The 19,449-nt window shown below is 29.3% G+C and overlaps 3 protein-coding genes across 3 annotated transcripts; 1 reads left to right on the forward strand and 2 right to left on the reverse strand.

Annotated features, from left to right (window-relative positions):
• Window positions 1-1,610: 1,610 nt before the first annotated feature.
• LOC115725656 (uncharacterized) lies at window positions 1,611-5,385 on the forward strand. The gene is made up of 5 exons (XM_061116751.1): window positions 1,611-1,760; window positions 2,216-2,405; window positions 2,508-2,619; window positions 2,709-2,837; window positions 2,910-5,385. The coding sequence occupies exons 2-5, from the start codon at window positions 2,218-2,220 to the stop codon at window positions 3,135-3,137; spliced, it is 657 nt and encodes a 218-aa protein (XP_060972734.1). The 5' UTR covers window positions 1,611-1,760; window positions 2,216-2,217; the 3' UTR covers window positions 3,138-5,385.
• Window positions 5,386-11,264: 5,879 nt separating this feature from the next.
• Window positions 11,265-12,121, reverse strand: LOC133038965 (uncharacterized). Its single transcript, XM_061117689.1, has 4 exons — window positions 12,027-12,121; window positions 11,827-11,938; window positions 11,609-11,737; window positions 11,265-11,534 (listed from the first exon to the last, which is right to left on the reverse strand). The coding sequence occupies exons 1-4, from the start codon at window positions 12,119-12,121 to the stop codon at window positions 11,265-11,267; spliced, it is 606 nt and encodes a 201-aa protein (XP_060973672.1).
• A 5,807-nt stretch (window positions 12,122-17,928) lies between these two features.
• Window positions 17,929-18,710, reverse strand: LOC115717504 (uncharacterized mitochondrial protein AtMg00310-like). Its single transcript, XM_061117690.1, has 2 exons — window positions 18,561-18,710; window positions 17,929-18,459 (listed from the first exon to the last, which is right to left on the reverse strand). The coding sequence occupies exons 1-2, from the start codon at window positions 18,708-18,710 to the stop codon at window positions 17,929-17,931; spliced, it is 681 nt and encodes a 226-aa protein (XP_060973673.1).
• Window positions 18,711-19,449: the final 739 nt, after the last annotated feature.

Below are 19,449 nucleotides of genomic sequence, written 5' to 3' on the forward strand. Positions count from 1 at the left end.
TGTTGGTATCATTGAGACGGACTGTAAAAACTTAGTGGATAAGACTTATAGTGAGTATTGTAATAATTCAGTTTTAAGTGATATTATTTCTAGCATTCAAATCTCGTTGTCGTTCAATCCTAATCTCTTGATAATGTTTGTCTCTAGAGAGCATAATAAAATTGTGCATAATTGTGCTAGGGTAGGATTGGGATTAGACAATGAGTCTAGGATGGCTCTTTGCCTTCCTGGTTATCATGATTCTTATCTTTTGTTCCTATTTAATGAACGATTCATGATTTTTATCAACAAAAAAAAGGCGATGATAAGCTTACAAATCCATCTGTATAGGATACTGTTTTTTTATACTTATTTAATTTTAAATGTATTTATTATTTTATTAATTTTAATTTTACATAAAAAAAATTGATAACAAAATTTGTAAGTAAAATTATTTTTCGTAAATAAATACCTATAAAAAAACAATTCAAAGTAACTTAACTTTAAAAAAAAATAATTAAAATGAATAAATTAATAATTTTTTTAATTATTAATGTCATTTTTTTTTAAATAAATATATCATTAAATATTATTATAATATGTATAAAGTTTTAATTGTATACAAGCAGTCTTATAATAAGAGTATACACCTTACATCATAATAACCGCAAGATCTAAAATTAATAGTAAAAAAAAGTGTTCCCTATCGGTAGAGAACTTTTGCTAAGTCTTACCATAATTTTACCCTATATATATATATACTAGATTGAATTTACGTGCAAATGCACGTATGCTTAATATTTTTTAATTATAATATGATTTTTAATTAAATAATTATTATTTCTTTAATATAATGTATGAAAAGAAAATATAAAAATATTTTGAATAAAAGAAAATACTATAAAGTTTCAAGTAAAAAAAATATAATAGTCTTTTAATAGGAAAAATAGAAAGAAAAAAAAACATAATAGTTATTAGTTTTTCACATTCTTCATTCATTCTAGATAGTCAATGTTCATTTCTTTTAGAGAGATTTATAGTGTTATTGCTTCATTTTGTCAAAAAGATGGTTGAGTGCTGATTAAGTCTCCAATTTGTACAGTTTAAGCTTTAATTATGCATATAAAATTAATATAAATTAAATATTTTATAATTTTAATGATAAATTTATTTTTATTGGAAATATTTAATTTACTTTAATTTTATGTTATTTTTCAAGAAAAGTGGTAAAAAGAAAATACAAAAACCCAATTTCAAAAGGCCCATAAGTGACAATGCAATCTCATCTTTTTCAGGAAAAGTATTTTGCAAAAGTTATTAATTGGACATTTTATTTTGTTAAATAATAAAATAGATTTTGTATTTTTTAAAATAGTACAAATAGAACCATGAATCAATTTTTTGTCAAAATAAAATTTAAATATAATCCGATCTAAATGTGTTATGACAAAACTGTTTACATTTTCAGCATCTGTTTGTGTTAGAAATTATCTTCACGCTAGTTATATTAAAAAAAGAAGTTGTCGAAAAAGTTAAAAAAATTTAATACAATTAAAAATATAAATTAAAAATTAATAAAATGTCTATTAAAAAAAATTAATAAAATAAGTATCTATTTTTAGGTGTAAATAAAATTTATCCAGAATGAAATCCCCTCTCACTGTCGTCTATATATATATATGTATATATAGCGAAAGAAGAATAAATACTTACCCAAACAAAGCAAATCGAAGAGAAGATTAGAGAAGAGAGAGCAGAGCAACGATTTCGAAGATAGAAAGGTTCGGTTCTTTTTTTCTTTGAATTTATTCTTCGTAAATGGTCTCAATTTTGATTGAGGTTGATATTATGGTGTGAATCTCCAATTTTCTGTATAGCAAAAGAAACCCTAGGAACAAAGGATTTGTAACCCAAACAAATATTTCTCCATTTTATGGTTCACTTCTTTTTTTTTTCTTTTTTTCTTGAATGTTTGCTTAATTTGCTTCAATTTATTCTTCGTTAATCTCCAATTTTAGTTTGATTGAGGTGCATGTTCTGATTGTTTTTTGTTTTGAGTTAATACATTTATTTCAAATCAATAGCCTAGCCCTAATAACCTACGTTGTTTTGATCCGATAATTGAAAAATATATTGTAATACTTTAATTTGTGGGAATAATCAATATATATAGCTTTAATAAGTATTAGTTTAGGTTTACTTAATTTGTTTGTCTAATCTGATAATCTAATGGCAGAGATGGCAGATGTGGTTGAAGAAATTAGTGATGGTAAATCTTTGTTAGCAGCAGACACAGAAAAAAAAGAAACAGATATATCATACGATGAAGAAGAAGATGATGATGGTTATGACTCTCAAGATGAAGATGAAGATGAAGATGACAACCATTTTATTCTTGTTGAAGATGAAAGGATAACCAAATCAAGGTATTATTATTATTATTATTATTATTATTATAATTATTATCATTAATTGCTTTTCTCTTTTTCTCTTTTTATGATTAGTGTTATACTTATTATTATTATTAGGGAAAATAAAGCTAAGTTACCACCAAACACAAAATTTTCATACTTATCCGATGAAGATGATGAATATGAACAAGATTGGGCCATTGTTCACAAACAACTCCTTCAAACTGATGTATGTACTATTCTTATTTCTAGATCTCTCTTTCTCCAATTCTACATTCATTATTAGATCTAATATTAATTCTTCTAATCTATATTTAGGGTTTTCATGTTGATTACCTTCCTAATAAACACAAAAGGAACTGGTATCAGAAAATCTTGGGCAATTCTTGTTGTAAATATACTATTGAAGCAGCTAATTTAGCCGTTGCTGAATATAACAAACTTGAGGTACTCTTGTTTTGCTTCATTAATATATGATAATGAGTTTATTATTTGTATTGATTTTCTATATATGTGCAGGGTGCTAATTTGGAGATTAGAGAGATTATAAATGTGATACAAATAGGATTCGATTATTATTATCTTACACTGCAGTGTACGGATGGAAAATACTACGAAGTTAAGGTATTCTTACAAATGAGTCCCGAAATTGATTTGGAAATGTTTAGGCCTGCTAAACATTATCCAAGACCAACAACAACTACTACTACATCAGAAGAAAAAGAAGAAGCAGCAGCCTCCGACTAGAACAAAGGCTGTGTTAGTTATTTCGATCGATGTTTTCTTCTTCTTTTGTTAGTTATCACTTTGGCTTTTTTTATCTTTCAATTTGTGGTAATAGTTTCGAAGACATGAATTTAGTTGATGAATCCTACTACTCAAACTTTGAATTCATAATCCAAATCGCCATCAACATTAGCGACAGAACTTCTCATATGGTTTGTTTTGTTGCACAAAAATTTGGCACAAATTTGTGACATTGTTATATCATGTTTTGTTATTATGCTTCAATATAAATAACCGTTGTTAGGTTCTCTACTTATCGGTTATCTCCATAAGTAACGACAGTGACCCAAAATCATTGTTAGGTTCCCTACTTGCCAATTATCTCCATAGATAACGACAATGGCCTGGAATTGTTGTTAGGTTCCCTACTTGTCGGTTATCTCCATAGATAACGACAGTGACCCAGAACCATTGTTAGGTTCTCTACTTGTTGGTTATATCCATAGATAACGACAGTGACCTAGAATCGTTGTTAGGTTCCCTACTTGCCGTTTATCTCCATATATAATGACAGTGACCCAGAACTGTTGTTAAGTTTCCTACTTGCCGATTATCTCCATAGATAATGGCATTAACTTGGAACCGTTGTTAGGTTCCCTACTTGCTAGTCATCTCCATAGATAACGACAGTGACCCAAGATCGTTGTCAAGTCTCTACTTGTCAGTTATCTCCATAGATAACGACAGTGATCCGGAACTGTTGTTAGGTTCCCTACTTGTCAGTTATCTTCATAGATAATGACAGTGACATATATGGATGTCGGATTAGGGAATCGACTTGTCTTATTAGGCAATGTGATATATGGATGCCAAGTTAAGGTATCGACTCACCTTATTAAGTAATGAGATTTATGAATACTAGGGAATAATTTTTAGGTTGCCTAATTTAACAACGTCAGTAACATTTGATTATCAATTTTGAATATCAAGGTGATTTTATTAAACAACGACAAGTACATTAGTATACCAGGTGAGGTATTAAAATTACTTTGTTAAGAAAGTGGTGAGAATAATTATATGAAGTAACAGATATAGTTATTATTATTGACTGGTAATTGTGTATAACCGTATATCTTTATATTGACATTCATTATGTTTGAATATATGTACTGACCCAAATTTAAATATATGAGTAATGTATGATTATTTGATTCTGATGTGAGTTTACTTGCTAATATTGTGTGGTGAATTATATGATTGTTTTTATTACTTTTCTTGCTGAGTCCTTGTGACTCACGAGTATTATGTGGTGCAGGTAATAGGTAGAAACATTTGGACAATTATGAGAAAAGAATCTTCTCCAACAAGTGTACATATCGGCTTATCTTTATGAACCGCTAGCTTCTCCCACAACAACCAATTAATACCTGGGCCATTACTACTTGCCCGCCACCAATACTTACACATGATTTGCTCCATTTCAGAACAAAGCTTAAACGGAAGCAGAAAAATACTCATAGCATAACTAGAGAGAGATTGAGCGACAAATTTCAAAAGGACTTCCTTTCCCGACTTAGAGAGCCACTTTTCGTCCCAACTTTCCACTTGCTTATGCATTTTTTTTGTTAAGGAAACCCAAAGTAATAATTGTATTCCTGTCCATAGTATTAGGAAGACCCAAATACAAACTTTTATCACCTGTAACCCACATCACTAAAATTTCCTAAACTCGAGCACAGTTTATCTCTGAGGTATTAGTGTTAAAAAAGATAAAAGATTTAGCAATATTCGCCTGCTGTCCTGAAGCTTGTTCAAACTTTGTCAGGAGCTCCATAATCTTGGCCGCCTCTCTTTCATTGACTCGACAATAAAGATAACTGTCACCTAGCCACATTACACCCATAAAGCCACTTATTTGTTTAGGCCTGCTAAACAAATGAGTCCCGAAATTGATTTGGAAATGTTTAGGCCTGCTAAACATTATCCAAGACCAACAACAACTACTACTACATCAGAAGAAAAAGAAGAAGCAGCAGCCTCCGACTAGAACAAAGGCTTCCAACCGTTGTTAGTTAATTCGATCGATGTTTTCTTTTCTTTTGTTGCTTTTGCTTTAGTGTTTTGGAGTGTAAGAACTTATCACTTTGACTTTTTTTCATTTTTCAATTAGTTTTGGTTAAACCTTGTGGTAATAGTTTAGGAGACATGAATTGAGTTGATGAATCGTACTACTCAAACTTTGAATTCATAATCCAAATCGTTATCAACATCAGCCTCCTCAAATGAAAACAATAGGGACATAACTTCTCATTTGGGACAAAAAGTGGTTTTGTGACATTTTTATATTATTTTTTGTTATTGTATTTCAATTTATGAGTTATTTTCAAAAATATTGGAAAAATTATTATGATTATGATAAATATGGCATAAAAAGTAAATCCCACTAAATATGGTATTATCTAATCAATTAAATTAAAAAATATGATTTTTTTTTCTAAAAAAACTATATAAAATATTAAAAAGAAATCTAAATTTAAGATTTATAAAAAATAAAAACTTAATTAAATTACTATAAAAAATATTAAAATTCTCTTCATATTTTTTTTAAAAAAAAAATAAAACATATAAAACTATGGTGATCGTCGGAGTTGTCACTCGTGTCGGAAAAGTCATCGGAGTTTGCTGCCCATTGGAAAAGTCGTCGGAGTAGCTACTGGTGCCGGAAATGTCACCAGAGTTGCTGCCGGCGGCGAAAAAGTCGTCAGAATGAGCAGTGTTGCTAGAAAAATCACCAAGAAACTGGTTTCTTGGAAACCGATTTTTTGGAAACTGGTTTCTTGGTGATTTTATCGGTAATTTTATCGGTGACAATACCAATTTTATCGATCAGATATATATTAGAGAAAGCATATTAATTTCGATTAAACAAAAACAAACGGATGGTGTGTAATTATATAATCAGAGCCCTAAAACACCAAAACTAATACTAAATAGGATAGATGCTATTGATTATTCCCACAAATTAAGTATTACAATATATATTTTTCAATTATCGGATCAAAACAACGTAGGTTATTAGGGCTAGGCTATTGATTTGAAATAAGTGTATCAACTCAAAACAAAAAACAGTCAAACTAAAATTGGAGAAATTGAAAGAAAAAAGAAGAAGAACTAAACCTTTTTAATTAGTTTTTATCTTGAAGCAAAAAAAAATGGAGAAATTGGATGCTCTCTGATCTCTTCTCTTCCGTTTGCTTTTTATGGGGTTATATATAGAGAGAGAGAGAGAGAAAGAGAGAGAGGTTTTATTTCATATATAACACGTTTATATTCTATTATTTAAATTTAATTACACACTTTATTCAAAAATATAAAAATAACAACTAATTAATTACTATTTGAATAACAACTAATATTATTTTATTTTTTATTTTTTAAGATTAATCATTAGATAGCCATTAAAAAATTCTTCTCAATGTTTTTCTATTATTATAAAAATTTATTTTATTTAAATAATCTTATATAAATAGGGGTATTTGTGTATAATATATATATGGTGATTCTACAATGCACCCCTTTAAAAGGGATGTATTGATGCACCCTTAACTTATTTCGGCATTCAAAAAATTTTTTTAGTCTATTTTTTTTTTCATATTCTTATACGTTATAGCTATTTAAGATATCTTACAAAATTTTGAGAAATTCGGAATAATTTACAATATAGAAAACAATGTTCAAACAGTCGATTTTACACGCGTATAGTTTTCGGCATGTTAAACTTTTTTAGATTTCTTAAAATTTTGCAGGATGTCTTAAATAACTATAACGTACATGATCATGAGAAAAAATTTGAGTAAAAAATTATTTCGAATGCTAAAACAAATAGGGGTGCATTAATATATCCATTTTAAAGAAGTGCATTGTAGAATTTTCCATATATATATTGTAGTTAGGGGTATTTGTGTCATTTCCTTTTTATAACGTAAGGGAAATTTTATTTACACTCTAAAAATTTTTAAATACACCTCATTTTAATAATTTTTATTTTATATAAAATTTATAGCTTTAATTGTACTATGTTTTTTGACTTTTTTCTTCCAATTTATATTCTTAGAAAATATACCTACCAAACAAAAATAAATTATATTTTAAATATTATGACAAAAAAGTAAAAATAATATTATATAAATTTTCTTAGAAAAAAATAAAAAAAATATATACATTAGAAAAAATTATGAAAATGAAATCAAAATAAGTATTGTAATTAATATAAAATATAATTGATAATTTTTTTTTAAAAAAAATATTAAGAGTAATTTTAAAAAATTATTTAAATTTATATTTTTTTTTTAATAATAAAGTGTATTTATCATTTTATAAAATACGAATAGAACTCCCCTAACGTAATCAAGGATAATTGTGTCATTTCCAAGAGAAAAGAATGTTAGCTAGTTGCATGGTTGTCAATTAATTTAGATATGAGGTCAACAATATACATATATATCAACAACAACAATAGCAATATTAATCTCCCAAACAAAAATAATTAAAATAAAGAATTAATTTAAGAAAAATATTAAATAATGAATTAATTCTTAAAAAAAAAATAATTGATTAATAAAATTTTAATTAAGATTTTTATCTCTTGAACTTTAACATGTACGTATCTCCACAACTTTCCCCTAAACTAAAGACTTGTATATAATTTTATTCAATTTTACTAATATGACGATTGTCCATATATTAAATTGTACCCTCAAACTTTGATATCTTCTAAATCATGCCTTTTAACCTTTGACATGTACTAAATTGGTCAAAAGTTTTTAAATTCAAAATTTTCAATAGTTTGAAGAAAATTTTTAACAACCTGAAAAATTCAAAGAACATAATTTAGTATTATTCTAATTAGTCTAAAGGATAAAAATCTAAATTAACCTTAATTAAATGAAAAAAAAAATAAGAATTTAATTGCTTAAGGTAGTGTACAATAACCTTTTGGTAATATAGCCTTTAAGGACATTTTTATCATTTCATTCAATAGATGTTTGATGCATGGTGGTCGTCAATCCCAACGATTTTATACAGTACATGTGACAGTCAGTAGTCCCGTGATCCGTAAGGGAAAATACCGGGTAAGCTGTGCAATCCCACATCGCCTGAGGAAGGTTAAGTGGATGATTCTGAGACTGTGTAGGTATGGGACTACACAGTTGAAGATGGCTTAAATGGATTGATCGGTACTACCTATATCAACAAGGTGCATCTTGTTTTTCGGTAGCCCATCACGAAAGAACTCCACGGTTAAGCGTGCTTGGCCTGGGGCAATTTTAGGATGGGTGACCTCCTGGGAAGTTTTCCCAGGAAGCGTGCGAGTGAGGACAAAGCATGCTGGAAACACTCGTGTTGGTTTGTAGGGTCAGTCATCAATCCATGAAGCAGCCAGAGTGACGTACTCGTGTATAAGAGTCATTATTCCGTGAGTGTAAGGACACAATGGAGGCTTGAAGCGGGGACGTTACAAATTGTATCAGAGCCTTGACCTAGCCGGAAGTGTGGTTGACGAGGACGTCGGAACCCGTAAGGGGGGGTGATTGTGACAGTCAGTAGTCCCGTGATCCGTAAGGAGAAATACCGGGTAAGCTGTGCAATCCCACATCGCCTGGGGAAGGTCAAGTGGATGATTCTGAGACTGTGTTGGTATGGGACTACACAGTTGAAGATGGCTTAAATGGATTGATCGGTACTACCTATAGCAACAAGGTGCATCTTGTTTTTCGGTAGCCCATCACGAAAGAACTCCACAGTTAAACGTGCTTGGCCTGGGGCAATTTTAGGATGGGTGACCTCTTGGAAAGTTTTATCAAAAAGTGTGTGAGTGAGGACAAAGCACACTGAAAACACTCGTGTTGATTTGTAAGGTCAGTCATCAGTCCACGAAGCAACCAGAGTGACGTACTCGTGTATAAGAACCATTATTCCATGGGTGTAAGGACCTAATGGAGGCTTAAAGCGGGGACTACAGTACACATCGGGTTTTTTCGAATTTTAGATTTGTGTTTTATAGGTGCCAAAATGCTTGTGTGAGCGACCGGCTTTTCAGGTGTCGGGTTCAGGTGGATCGAGTGCGAGTTGGGATGGGTCAGGGTGGTTTTTTTTACAATATCACTTTTTTGTTTTGTTTTTAAAGGCAGAGGGGGTCTGGTATATATTAAAAAAAATAGGTTTTTCAGGTGGGTTTGGTTTGATCTGGGTTTTCAAGCGTCGAAATTTTTTAACCTACCCCGCCCCGTGGGTAACTGGGTGTAACCCGAATACACCCTATAATTTTTTTAAACCTGTTTTATTTTTTTTTTTGGGGGGGGGGGGGGTCAAGTTTCAGGTCGGGCAGATTTCCTGAGTGGGTGAGTTTGCTAAAAGGCATCACTACTGGTCTCTTAGCACCATCTTCGGTGTCATACCGCTATTGGTGTAATTAAGTATCAGATCCCATATAATTTAAAAAAAATAATTTTTAAAGACTATCGCTAACTAATCGTGGGGCGCCACATATAGAAGCTGATGAACACCATTAATAACCATGAACAATACTTGTATATATTGTATACTCAATTAATACACATTAATTTTTCTACTCTTTTATGCAATTACATATAAAATTTTAAATTGATTTAGGCCTATACATTGTGAATCGGTATGTTTTATTTTCTCCAAGTTATCTTTCTAATAAGTCCAATAATAGTATTCTAATTTTATACTATTTATGGGTTTTTCGAGTGTTTTAATTATTTTTTTTTTTTACGCGGAGTGTTTTAATTATTGGTTATTAGAGTTATAAAGATATTGAGTTATTAAAATTAAAGAGTTATTGGAATAGAAATTTTCGAGTTTTGCAACTTCAAATGATATGCTTGCTTCGCTAGAAAACGACATTTTTAGCAGATAAGTTTTTTTGGTACATTTAGTCTCATTAGAAATAGTTTTTTGTGATTTATATTAGTTGCTAATTTTCTTTGTATTTTATGCACTTAGATCATCTTATTTTCATTTGGAACATTTGGAGGGAGTAGAATAAGCATCGACTGAAAATTTAGGTGTGAAAGATGGAGATTTCTGCATTTCAAGCATATTTTCTGGCAATTTTAATGACGTTGGATAGGAATTTTTCTTCAAAATTTATTGTTCTTGTTGATTTTTACCCCTTAGCAATTGTGTCTACTTTTGCTAGGAGACATTCTTTTTTTTTTTCAGTGATCTAGGATCATTGTTAGAGAATGTAACAAGTTTGTTATTCAGTTATCCTGGAGTGTCCCTGATCTATGTACATTGGTCGGCCATTGTGACTGCACATGGATTAGTTGGGCATGCTCTTCAGATGGATTAACAACTTGTCTGGCTAGATGACTTTTTATTATTTTATTCTTTGGGTTGTATATAGTCCTTTAGCCTGTATGACAATATTTAGTTATCAATGATATTCGTCATTGTTTTCAAAAAAAAAAAAGATCAAAATTCAAAATCATGAAAAATTGGTCACTTCTAAATTTGCATCACAATAAATACTATACTTTTATATTTATAATTGTGCTATTTTTAATATTTTATTATTAAATTTTGATTAACATGCTAATTTACTTATTTTTATATTATTTTATTATTAAATGTTATATTTATCTTTGCATTATTATTATTTTATATTTTCTTAATAAATTATTAAGTGAACATTAAATGACAAAAATAGCAAAAAATAATGTAAAAATATCACAAAATCATTTTTTGCCGAAATTTTTGTGCAACAAAACAAACTACATCAAAAGTTTTGCCACTATCGTTCCTTATATATGGTGGTAATTTTTTTTTTTAGTGTAAAGTAATAATATTACAATCAATTAATATCTTAAAGGTCTTAGGTTTGAACTCGTGTCTTTTCCTTTTTTCTCATTTCTCCCTTGTTATTAAGTTTAATACATTTCAAGCCGATGTTGATAACGATTTGGATTATGAATTCAAAGTTTAAGTAGTATGATTCTTCAACTTAATTCGTGTCTCCTAAACTATTACCACCCAGTTTAACAAAAACTAATTGAAAGGTGAAAAAAAAAAATCAAAGTGATAACTAACAAATGAAGAAGAAAATATTAATCGAAATAACTAACAAACGCTTCCAACACAGCCTTTGTTCTGGTCGGAGGCTGCTTCTTCTTCCTCTTCTTTTTCTTCTGATGTAGTTGGTTTTGTAGTTGTTGGCCTTGGATAATGTTTAGCAGGCCTAAACATTTCTAAATCAATTTTGGGACCCAATTTTAACACCTTAACTTCGTAGTACTTTCCATCCGTACATTGCAACGTAAGAGCAAAATATAATCCTCCAACCATCTTACTTAGCACATTTATAATCTCCCTAAGCTCTAAATTAGCACCCTGCACATATATAAATATTATTACAAACAAATAATAAATTCATTATTATATATTAATGAAGCAAACAAGAGTACCTCAAGTTTGTTATATTCTGCAATTGCTAAATTAGCTGCTTCAATAGTATATTTACAACAAGAATTGCCCATAATTATCTGATACCAGTTCCTTTTGTGTTTATTAGGAAGATAATCAACATGAAAACCCTAAATATAGATTAGAAGAATTAACATTAGATCTAATAATGAATGTAGAATTGGAGAAAGAGAGATCTAGAAATAAGAATAGTACATACATCAGTTTGAAGGAGTTGTTTGTGAACAATGGCCCAATCTTGTTCAAATTCATCATCTTCATCGAATAAGTATGAAAAGTTTGTGTTTGGTGGTAATTTAGCTTTATTTTCCCTAATAATAATAAGAATATTATTACACATAAAAAGAGAGAAAAGCAATTAATTATAAGAAACAACAACAAGAATAATAATAATAATACCTTGATTTGGTTATCCTTTCATCTTCAACGATAATAAAATCATTTTCATCTTGAGTCATAATCATCATCATCATCATCATTATCTTCTTCTTCATCGGATGATAAGTCTATTTCTTTTTTCTCTGTGTCTTGTGCTAACAAACCTTTACCATCTTTAGTTTCATCAACCACTTCTGCCATCTCTACCATTAGATTATCAGATTAGACAAACAAATTAATTAAACCTAGAAATAGAATATTATTTTCAATTAAACAAGGGTAATATATAATAATAATAATAAGGGAAAAATATTATTCTTACAATACAACTAATCGATCCTGTATAATTATATAATCAAATTCAAAGCCATAATATTATCAAAACAACGTACCTAGGGCTAGGCTAGGCTAAGGCTAAGGCTAAGGCTACTGATTAGATGTGTATCAACTCAAAACAAAAAACAATTAGAATATATGCACCTCAATCAAACTAAAATTGGAGATTCACCAATAAAAAAAAATATTGTATGGTATTCACTAAATTTAGATTTAATCATATTCAGAGTTCTCTATAATAGAAAAAAAAAACGATTGAGAAAATCATTTTATATTTTTGATCAAAAAAAATAAAATCCCATTAATTAACTTTTTTATTAAAGTTATAAAAAAATTAAAATAAAATAATATTAAAACAATTAATAACATATTCCACAACTCATTATAACCCTATACATCTTCATTATCCAACCAATCAAAATTTAAAATAAATGTTCTCATGAGTGAGAGCAAAAGTGGTGCTCATCTCACCTAAAAATTTTCCTATATATATAAGCTAATGAAGTGTTTTGAAATTGAGTAATTTGAAGAATAAATACTTAATGCATTAATAATATTAAAGTTATAATTGTGTAATTTCGATATGTACTTCAAATTGTCACTAGTTAATTTTTTATTAGTCTAAGTCATTAAAATTTTTATTTTTTTTTAAAAAAATATTAGTTTACATATACCAATAAGAAAATAACTCGTGGATAATGACTTCACATTTAACCATTTAAGGATTAGGTAGAGTTACAGAAATATAACTTAGATGACGTTTGGTTAGAAGGAATGAAAACATAAGAATAATAATGAGAATGAGAATAGGAATAAGAATGGAATTGAATAAAATATAAAATGCATACAAAAATTGATAAAAAATTATTGATTTTTTTCTCATCGTGTATTAGAATAGTCTTTCCTTCTCTATCAAAATAGAATAGTTATTTCACCAAAATATTGTAAAGGGCATTCCATTAGAATGACATTCCAATACTTTAATATGCAACCAAACAAAAGAATGGAATGGAAATTATTTACTTTCTTTTCTATTCCATTCTATTTTATTACCTCCAACCAAACGCCATCTTAGGTATTATTATCGCAAAAAATTAAACTTAGGTATTTATTTGCAACCGTAAGTTAAACTTATGTATTTATGCCACAAATTTAAATATATTATAGGACTAATAAGCTTCAACTAAAAATAATTAGGTTTAGAGTTTAATTATAAACTTAATTTAATATTTATAAATTTAATAAAAATTAAAAATTAAAAAAAAAAAAAAAGAGAATTAAGAAGAGAAGAAATAATGCTAATTAGAGAGATTTTAAAGAATTATGTCACCATCTTGTATGTTTTCATTATATATTATATAGATATATATATAGATTAATAAATGTTGACCGAAATTTTTGATAACCAATTAAATGAAATAACGATAAGAGCTTTGGGATAATTAATGCAGATGATTTTTACGTGGTTCAAGCATCAATGAGTCGTAGTCAACGAGTCTTTGTTATTATTGAGAGTTCTTGTACAGAGAATGTTCTTGGTGTGTTTTTTCTCTCTTTTTTCGATCCCCTTTCCCATTTTTCTCAGGAGTATTTATAGAGATTGGTGGGATAGTTTAAAAGGGGTAACTTGTCTTTCAGTGCCAGTAATGTATGAGCACAAGTTCCCAAGAGATACAACATAGGGCATGCATAACTTATGCCGTAGGTATCATATGGATTAGGTGAGATTAATCTTTATCCTTCCTTAATTGATGTGATACTTCATAACGGAGCCGTCACTAGCCCCTTCGATTATCGTGTAATCGTCTTAAACAAGGCTTACGTTGTCTAACATGTCATCTTATAAGCATTCCCAGACGCTTTTCCCATACTGCATTAAATGCGAGGTGACTGTTCGAATAAACCCTTCTTCTCCTGGAGATGCCTTACCATATTTCTACCTCCCAAAAAGGATAACATGCTTTTGTACTGCTCCGAGGGCTCACTCCCCGAACTACACTTGTTCTTTTGCATACGACTCTTAGCTAATTCTCGGGTGAGGTGTCCTGTTGGTCCACGTGTCATACGTAACTGTGGCCACGTATTTTAGAAAAAACCCGGGGCAACAATAAATAAAAAAAGAATTTTTCATAAAAAATCTTATGTTTTATTAATAATTGGGTAAATACTATTTTGGACCCTATATTTTGTAAAAGTTAACAATTGGACCCTCTATTTTGTTAAATGACAAAAATGGACCCTGTATTTTTTTAAAATGGTACAAATAAGACCTTGAGCTGATTTTTTGTCAAAATAAAATTTAATAATAATCTGATCTAAAGGTGTTATAACAAAACTATTTACATTTTTTATATTTGTTCGTGTTAGGAATTATTTTCAAGTTGGTTATATTAAAAAAAGTTGTTAAAAAATTAAACTCAGGATCCTTTTTTTACTATTTTAGAAAATAGAGGGTCCAATTGATAACTTTTGCGAAACACAGAATCCAAAATAGTATTTACCCTTAACAATTTTATGGCTTAAAGTTTTTATTTATAAAAATACGTTTTTAAAATTTTGAAGTTACAAAATACACTATTTTTCTTAGCAAAAAGTAAGAGAAAAATAAAAAAAAAAAATAATGAAAATCAACCTAACGACAACCATCAATAAATTATAAAACAACAAAAAATAACCAGAATACAATCTCATAAGAACTATAATACAAATATAAATAAAATATAAAACAATTAAAAAAATAGTTTATAATTTTTAATGAAAATATATTTTTGTAAATAATAAATTTGAAAATGTAAAATGAATTTTTTTCATATTGATGTATTTTTGTATATTTTTAAAATTTTTAGTTTATTTTGAAAAAAATTCTAAATAAAATAGTAATTTTTTTGAAACAAAATAAAATAGTAACTGATTAGTTGTTATTTTATATTATCCATTAGCTCATTTTGTGATAACTATATTAATTTTATATTTCTGAATGCAGTGGTGATAAATAAATAAAATATTAGTTGATTGAGTTGTTATTTTTATATCATATTAAATAAAATAGTAATTAACTAGTTGTTTATTTTACATTATTTGTTAGCTTGTTTTGTGATAATTATATTAGTTGCATATTTCTAAAGTGATAATAAATTAAGAATAAATACTTAAATTTTTGTTTGTTGCAAAAATTCTTTTTGAATTATAAAAGTCATTAAAAATACCTTTTGTAGTCGCATTCTACTTATTTATTGAAATAATTTGTTAATATAATACTAATAATATGATGATACAAATAATACAATATAATGATACATACACGTGTTATAATAATTTTAGGCTATTTAAAATTTTTACATCCTAAATTATGAATTATGTATGATTGTGCTCTTTAAATTTTTCAGTCCGTTAAAAATGGTCTCCAAACTTATGGGTGACAATTTGAGTTGGTAAATCGTATTCGTATCGTGTCGACTGTCGAGGCTTAGGTATTACAAGCAAATGTCAACCCCAATCCTTATCCATTTATAAATTGTGTCAAAAATTAAAACTCAAATCCAACACATTTATAAATAGGTTAACCTAACCTGACCCGTTTATATAAAAAATCATGCTTGATTTTTGTTAACTTATCAACTCATTAATATTTTTAGAACAAGTTTAACATGTTTACAATCTCTTATGACATATTTGAGCAATTTAACATGTTTATGTCCTATTTTATTAAAAAAAAACTAATTTACATGTAATAAATATAATAAATTTAAGAGTATATACTCTCACTTAGGTCATTATCGTGTCATTTTTGAGTTAAACATGTCAACCTAAAAATGACCCGTTTAATAAACGAATTAGTCGTGTTAACTCAAAAATGACCAAAACTTGTTTATTTCATGTGAATTTCAAATCATTTTATCGTGTCTAACACAGATCACAACTCTTACCCAAACTATTCATAGTATCGTAAGATGGTACTTCTGTCAGGTTTTGTTACATGTACCAAAGAGAATAATGATATGACAATTTAAACTATTAACATGTCAATGCCACATGTATAATTAATTTGAAAAAATAATTTAATTTTTTAATTTAGTTTTACTTTTTTTTTTTTCCAGAAAAGTCATTAATTGACTTTTTTACTTAATAATTTTGAAAAATTCATTTTATTTTGTTTAATTTTAAATTACACATATATTGCTAATGTGGCATTTATATAAATATCTACCTCATTATTATATTTGCCACTTGTATTGTGACAAAACTTAAGAGAACGACCATTTTACAACATTAAAAATAATTTACCTATTTTGAACAGACTAAAAAATTGAAATAATACAATCATCTAAAAATCATAGTTTGTTGGTAAAAATGATAAATAGTAATAGTCATCATTTTATTTAGCCATGAGGGGCAAAATAGTAAATTGACCCTAAATGAAGGAAAATTTTATTTACACCGCATAAAATGATAAATACATCCTATTATTAAAAAAAATATAAATCTAAATAATTTTTTTTTGAATAAAAAATAATCTTTATTAGACGAAAACATCCACTAAAACAATAGACTGAAGAGCAAGGGGAACATCACTCTCAGTAAAATGACGATCTGACCAATAACAAGCACCACGTGTCATACAGTGCGCGGCTTTGTTAGCAGACCGTTTAACATGACCAATAGAAACACTACTTAAAGAAGATAAAATAAATTGACAATCTTGAACAAATAAACCAAAAATAGAAGGCATAGATACCGAACTAAGAATAGCTTGAACAACTAAAATGCAATCCGTCTCTAAAATGACATTTGACTTGTTATTCTTTTTTATCCAACTAAGTGTCTCCTTGACACTTAGAACCTCTGCAATTTCGGGTCGGCAACTGACAGAAGAAATAGTTGAAAACGCCTCAATTAATCGGCCATCACAGCCACGTGCAACAAAACCAATCCGGACCTCATTTGTGTCTTCAAAAACTGCCCCATCCACATTAATTTTTAATTGACCAGCAGCCAGTTTGGACCAATGGTCTCTTGTGTCTGTGCGATTAGAGGCCAGGGAAACCGAGTCCAGCCTCTTAGACTGAGCACACGTCCATTGTCGAAGAGTGGTACGAGCCATCCAAACAACATCAGCAGCACTACAACTTTTACCATTCCAAAGCATATCATTCTGAGCCTTCCAAATTGTCCAACCAATCATGACAACTTCTTCAACCAACCCCATATTGCCTACTGCCAACACTTCCATAAACCAGTCAAAAAAATTGGTAGCTACAGAATGGCCAACACCTAACGTTGATCGGAGCCAACAAGAATGCACAAAGGAGCATTGAACTAAAACATGGAAAATTGACTCTTCCCTAACATTGCAAAACACACAATGTAAATCCACAGGAACATGTTTACTATGCAGCTGAGTACGTGTAGGCAAACAACCCGAAAGAGCTTTCCAAACAAAATGTAAAACCTTAGGAGGGGCTTTAACCTTCCACAGCATCTTCCAAACATCCTCCTCCATGGATGAGTTCCAACTACCATTGACCGACTGTAAGTGAGTATATGCGCTTTTGACTGTGAAAAAACCAGTTGGATCCTTGTTCCAAAATCAACTATCACTCCCAAGATTAACACTCAAAGGCACCTGTTTGATGAGCTCCACATCACGGGACTCAAACAAATCCTGAATAAGCTCCCAATCCCATTGTCTACTATTTGGCTTCATTAATTGAGACACTTTACAATTGACCAGTGCTGGATGATTAGATACCACACACGGGCTAGCCTCAGATAAAAGCCAAGGTGTGTTTAACACTTCAGTAGCAGAACCAGATCCTATTCTCATACGTGCACCATCTCTGAGCAGCTTTTGTGACGCAAAGACACTGCGCCATATAAAGCTCGGATTACCACCTAAATCGGCCTCCAAAAATGAACATTTAGGAAAATATCGAGCCTTATATATCGGACCCACAAGGGAATCCTGGTACAGAAGTAACCGCCAACCTTGCTTACCCAACAACGAGAGATTATACTCATGCAAACTCCGAAAACCCATCCCACCAGATTTCTTATATTTGCATAGTTTCCTCCAACTAAACCAGCTCACACCCTTCTTACAACTCGAACTCCACCAATACTTAACCATAATGCTTTCCAGATGTGAACAAGTTTTCAGAGGCAATAAAAACACAGACATAGCAAAACTTGGCAAAGCTTGCGCTACAGTTTTATTAGAACCTCACGCCCAGCGATAGACAAGAAACGACCCTCCCAGCTTTGAATGCGCTTCTGCATTTTATCTTTCAAAAACTCTAAAATGGCATTCTTATTTCGTCCCATTGCACAAGAGAGGCCAAGATAAGTACTATGTTCATCAGCAAGTCTCATTCGAAGGATCCCACACAATCGGTCTCGAGTAGCATTAGGCACATTAGTACTGAAGAAGACAGAGGACTTACCGAAATTACTCTTAATATTTTTTCTTAAATATCTTTTCTCACTAAATAATGTTAATTTTAATACTTTTGATTATACTAGATGAGAGTTACGTGGCGAGCCACGTAAATATTAGTTTTATTTTGAGTTTTAGTGATTTTTGTTTAAGAATTTAGTGACTAATTGTAAATTATGTTATAAACGATATGTTTTATAAAATTAATTGTTAAGAATGTCATAATTGTGTATATTAATATTTGTTAATTTTTTATTTATTTGTTAACGTTTAACTAACAAAAAAATATCAAAAATTGGGATATACGGTTTGTTATGTTAGAGAGATATGTGGTTAAGATGATTTTTTTTTAATTTAAAAAAAGATTGTTTAATTTTTTGGGTTTAATTATTAGGTTTAAAAATATCAGAGAATATATGGTTTGTTATGTTAGAGAGATATGTGGCTAAGATGATTTTTTTTAATTTAAAAAAAGATGGTTTAATTTTTGGGTTTAATTATTGAGTTTAAACGTTTAAAAAAAAGATTGTTTAATTTTTTGGGTTTAATTATTTATCGGCTAACATCGTTAAATTTAACAGAATATTATTTTATTATTAAAGTATATTCTGTTAAACCAAGAAATGCCGTTAAATATGCACTTTTAATATATAAAGATTTTTATAATTTTTTCAC

The sequence above is a fragment of the Cannabis sativa genome, chromosome 6 (assembly GCF_029168945.1).
Source record: "Cannabis sativa cultivar Pink pepper isolate KNU-18-1 chromosome 6, ASM2916894v1, whole genome shotgun sequence".
NCBI lineage: Eukaryota > Viridiplantae > Streptophyta > Magnoliopsida > Rosales > Cannabaceae > Cannabis > Cannabis sativa.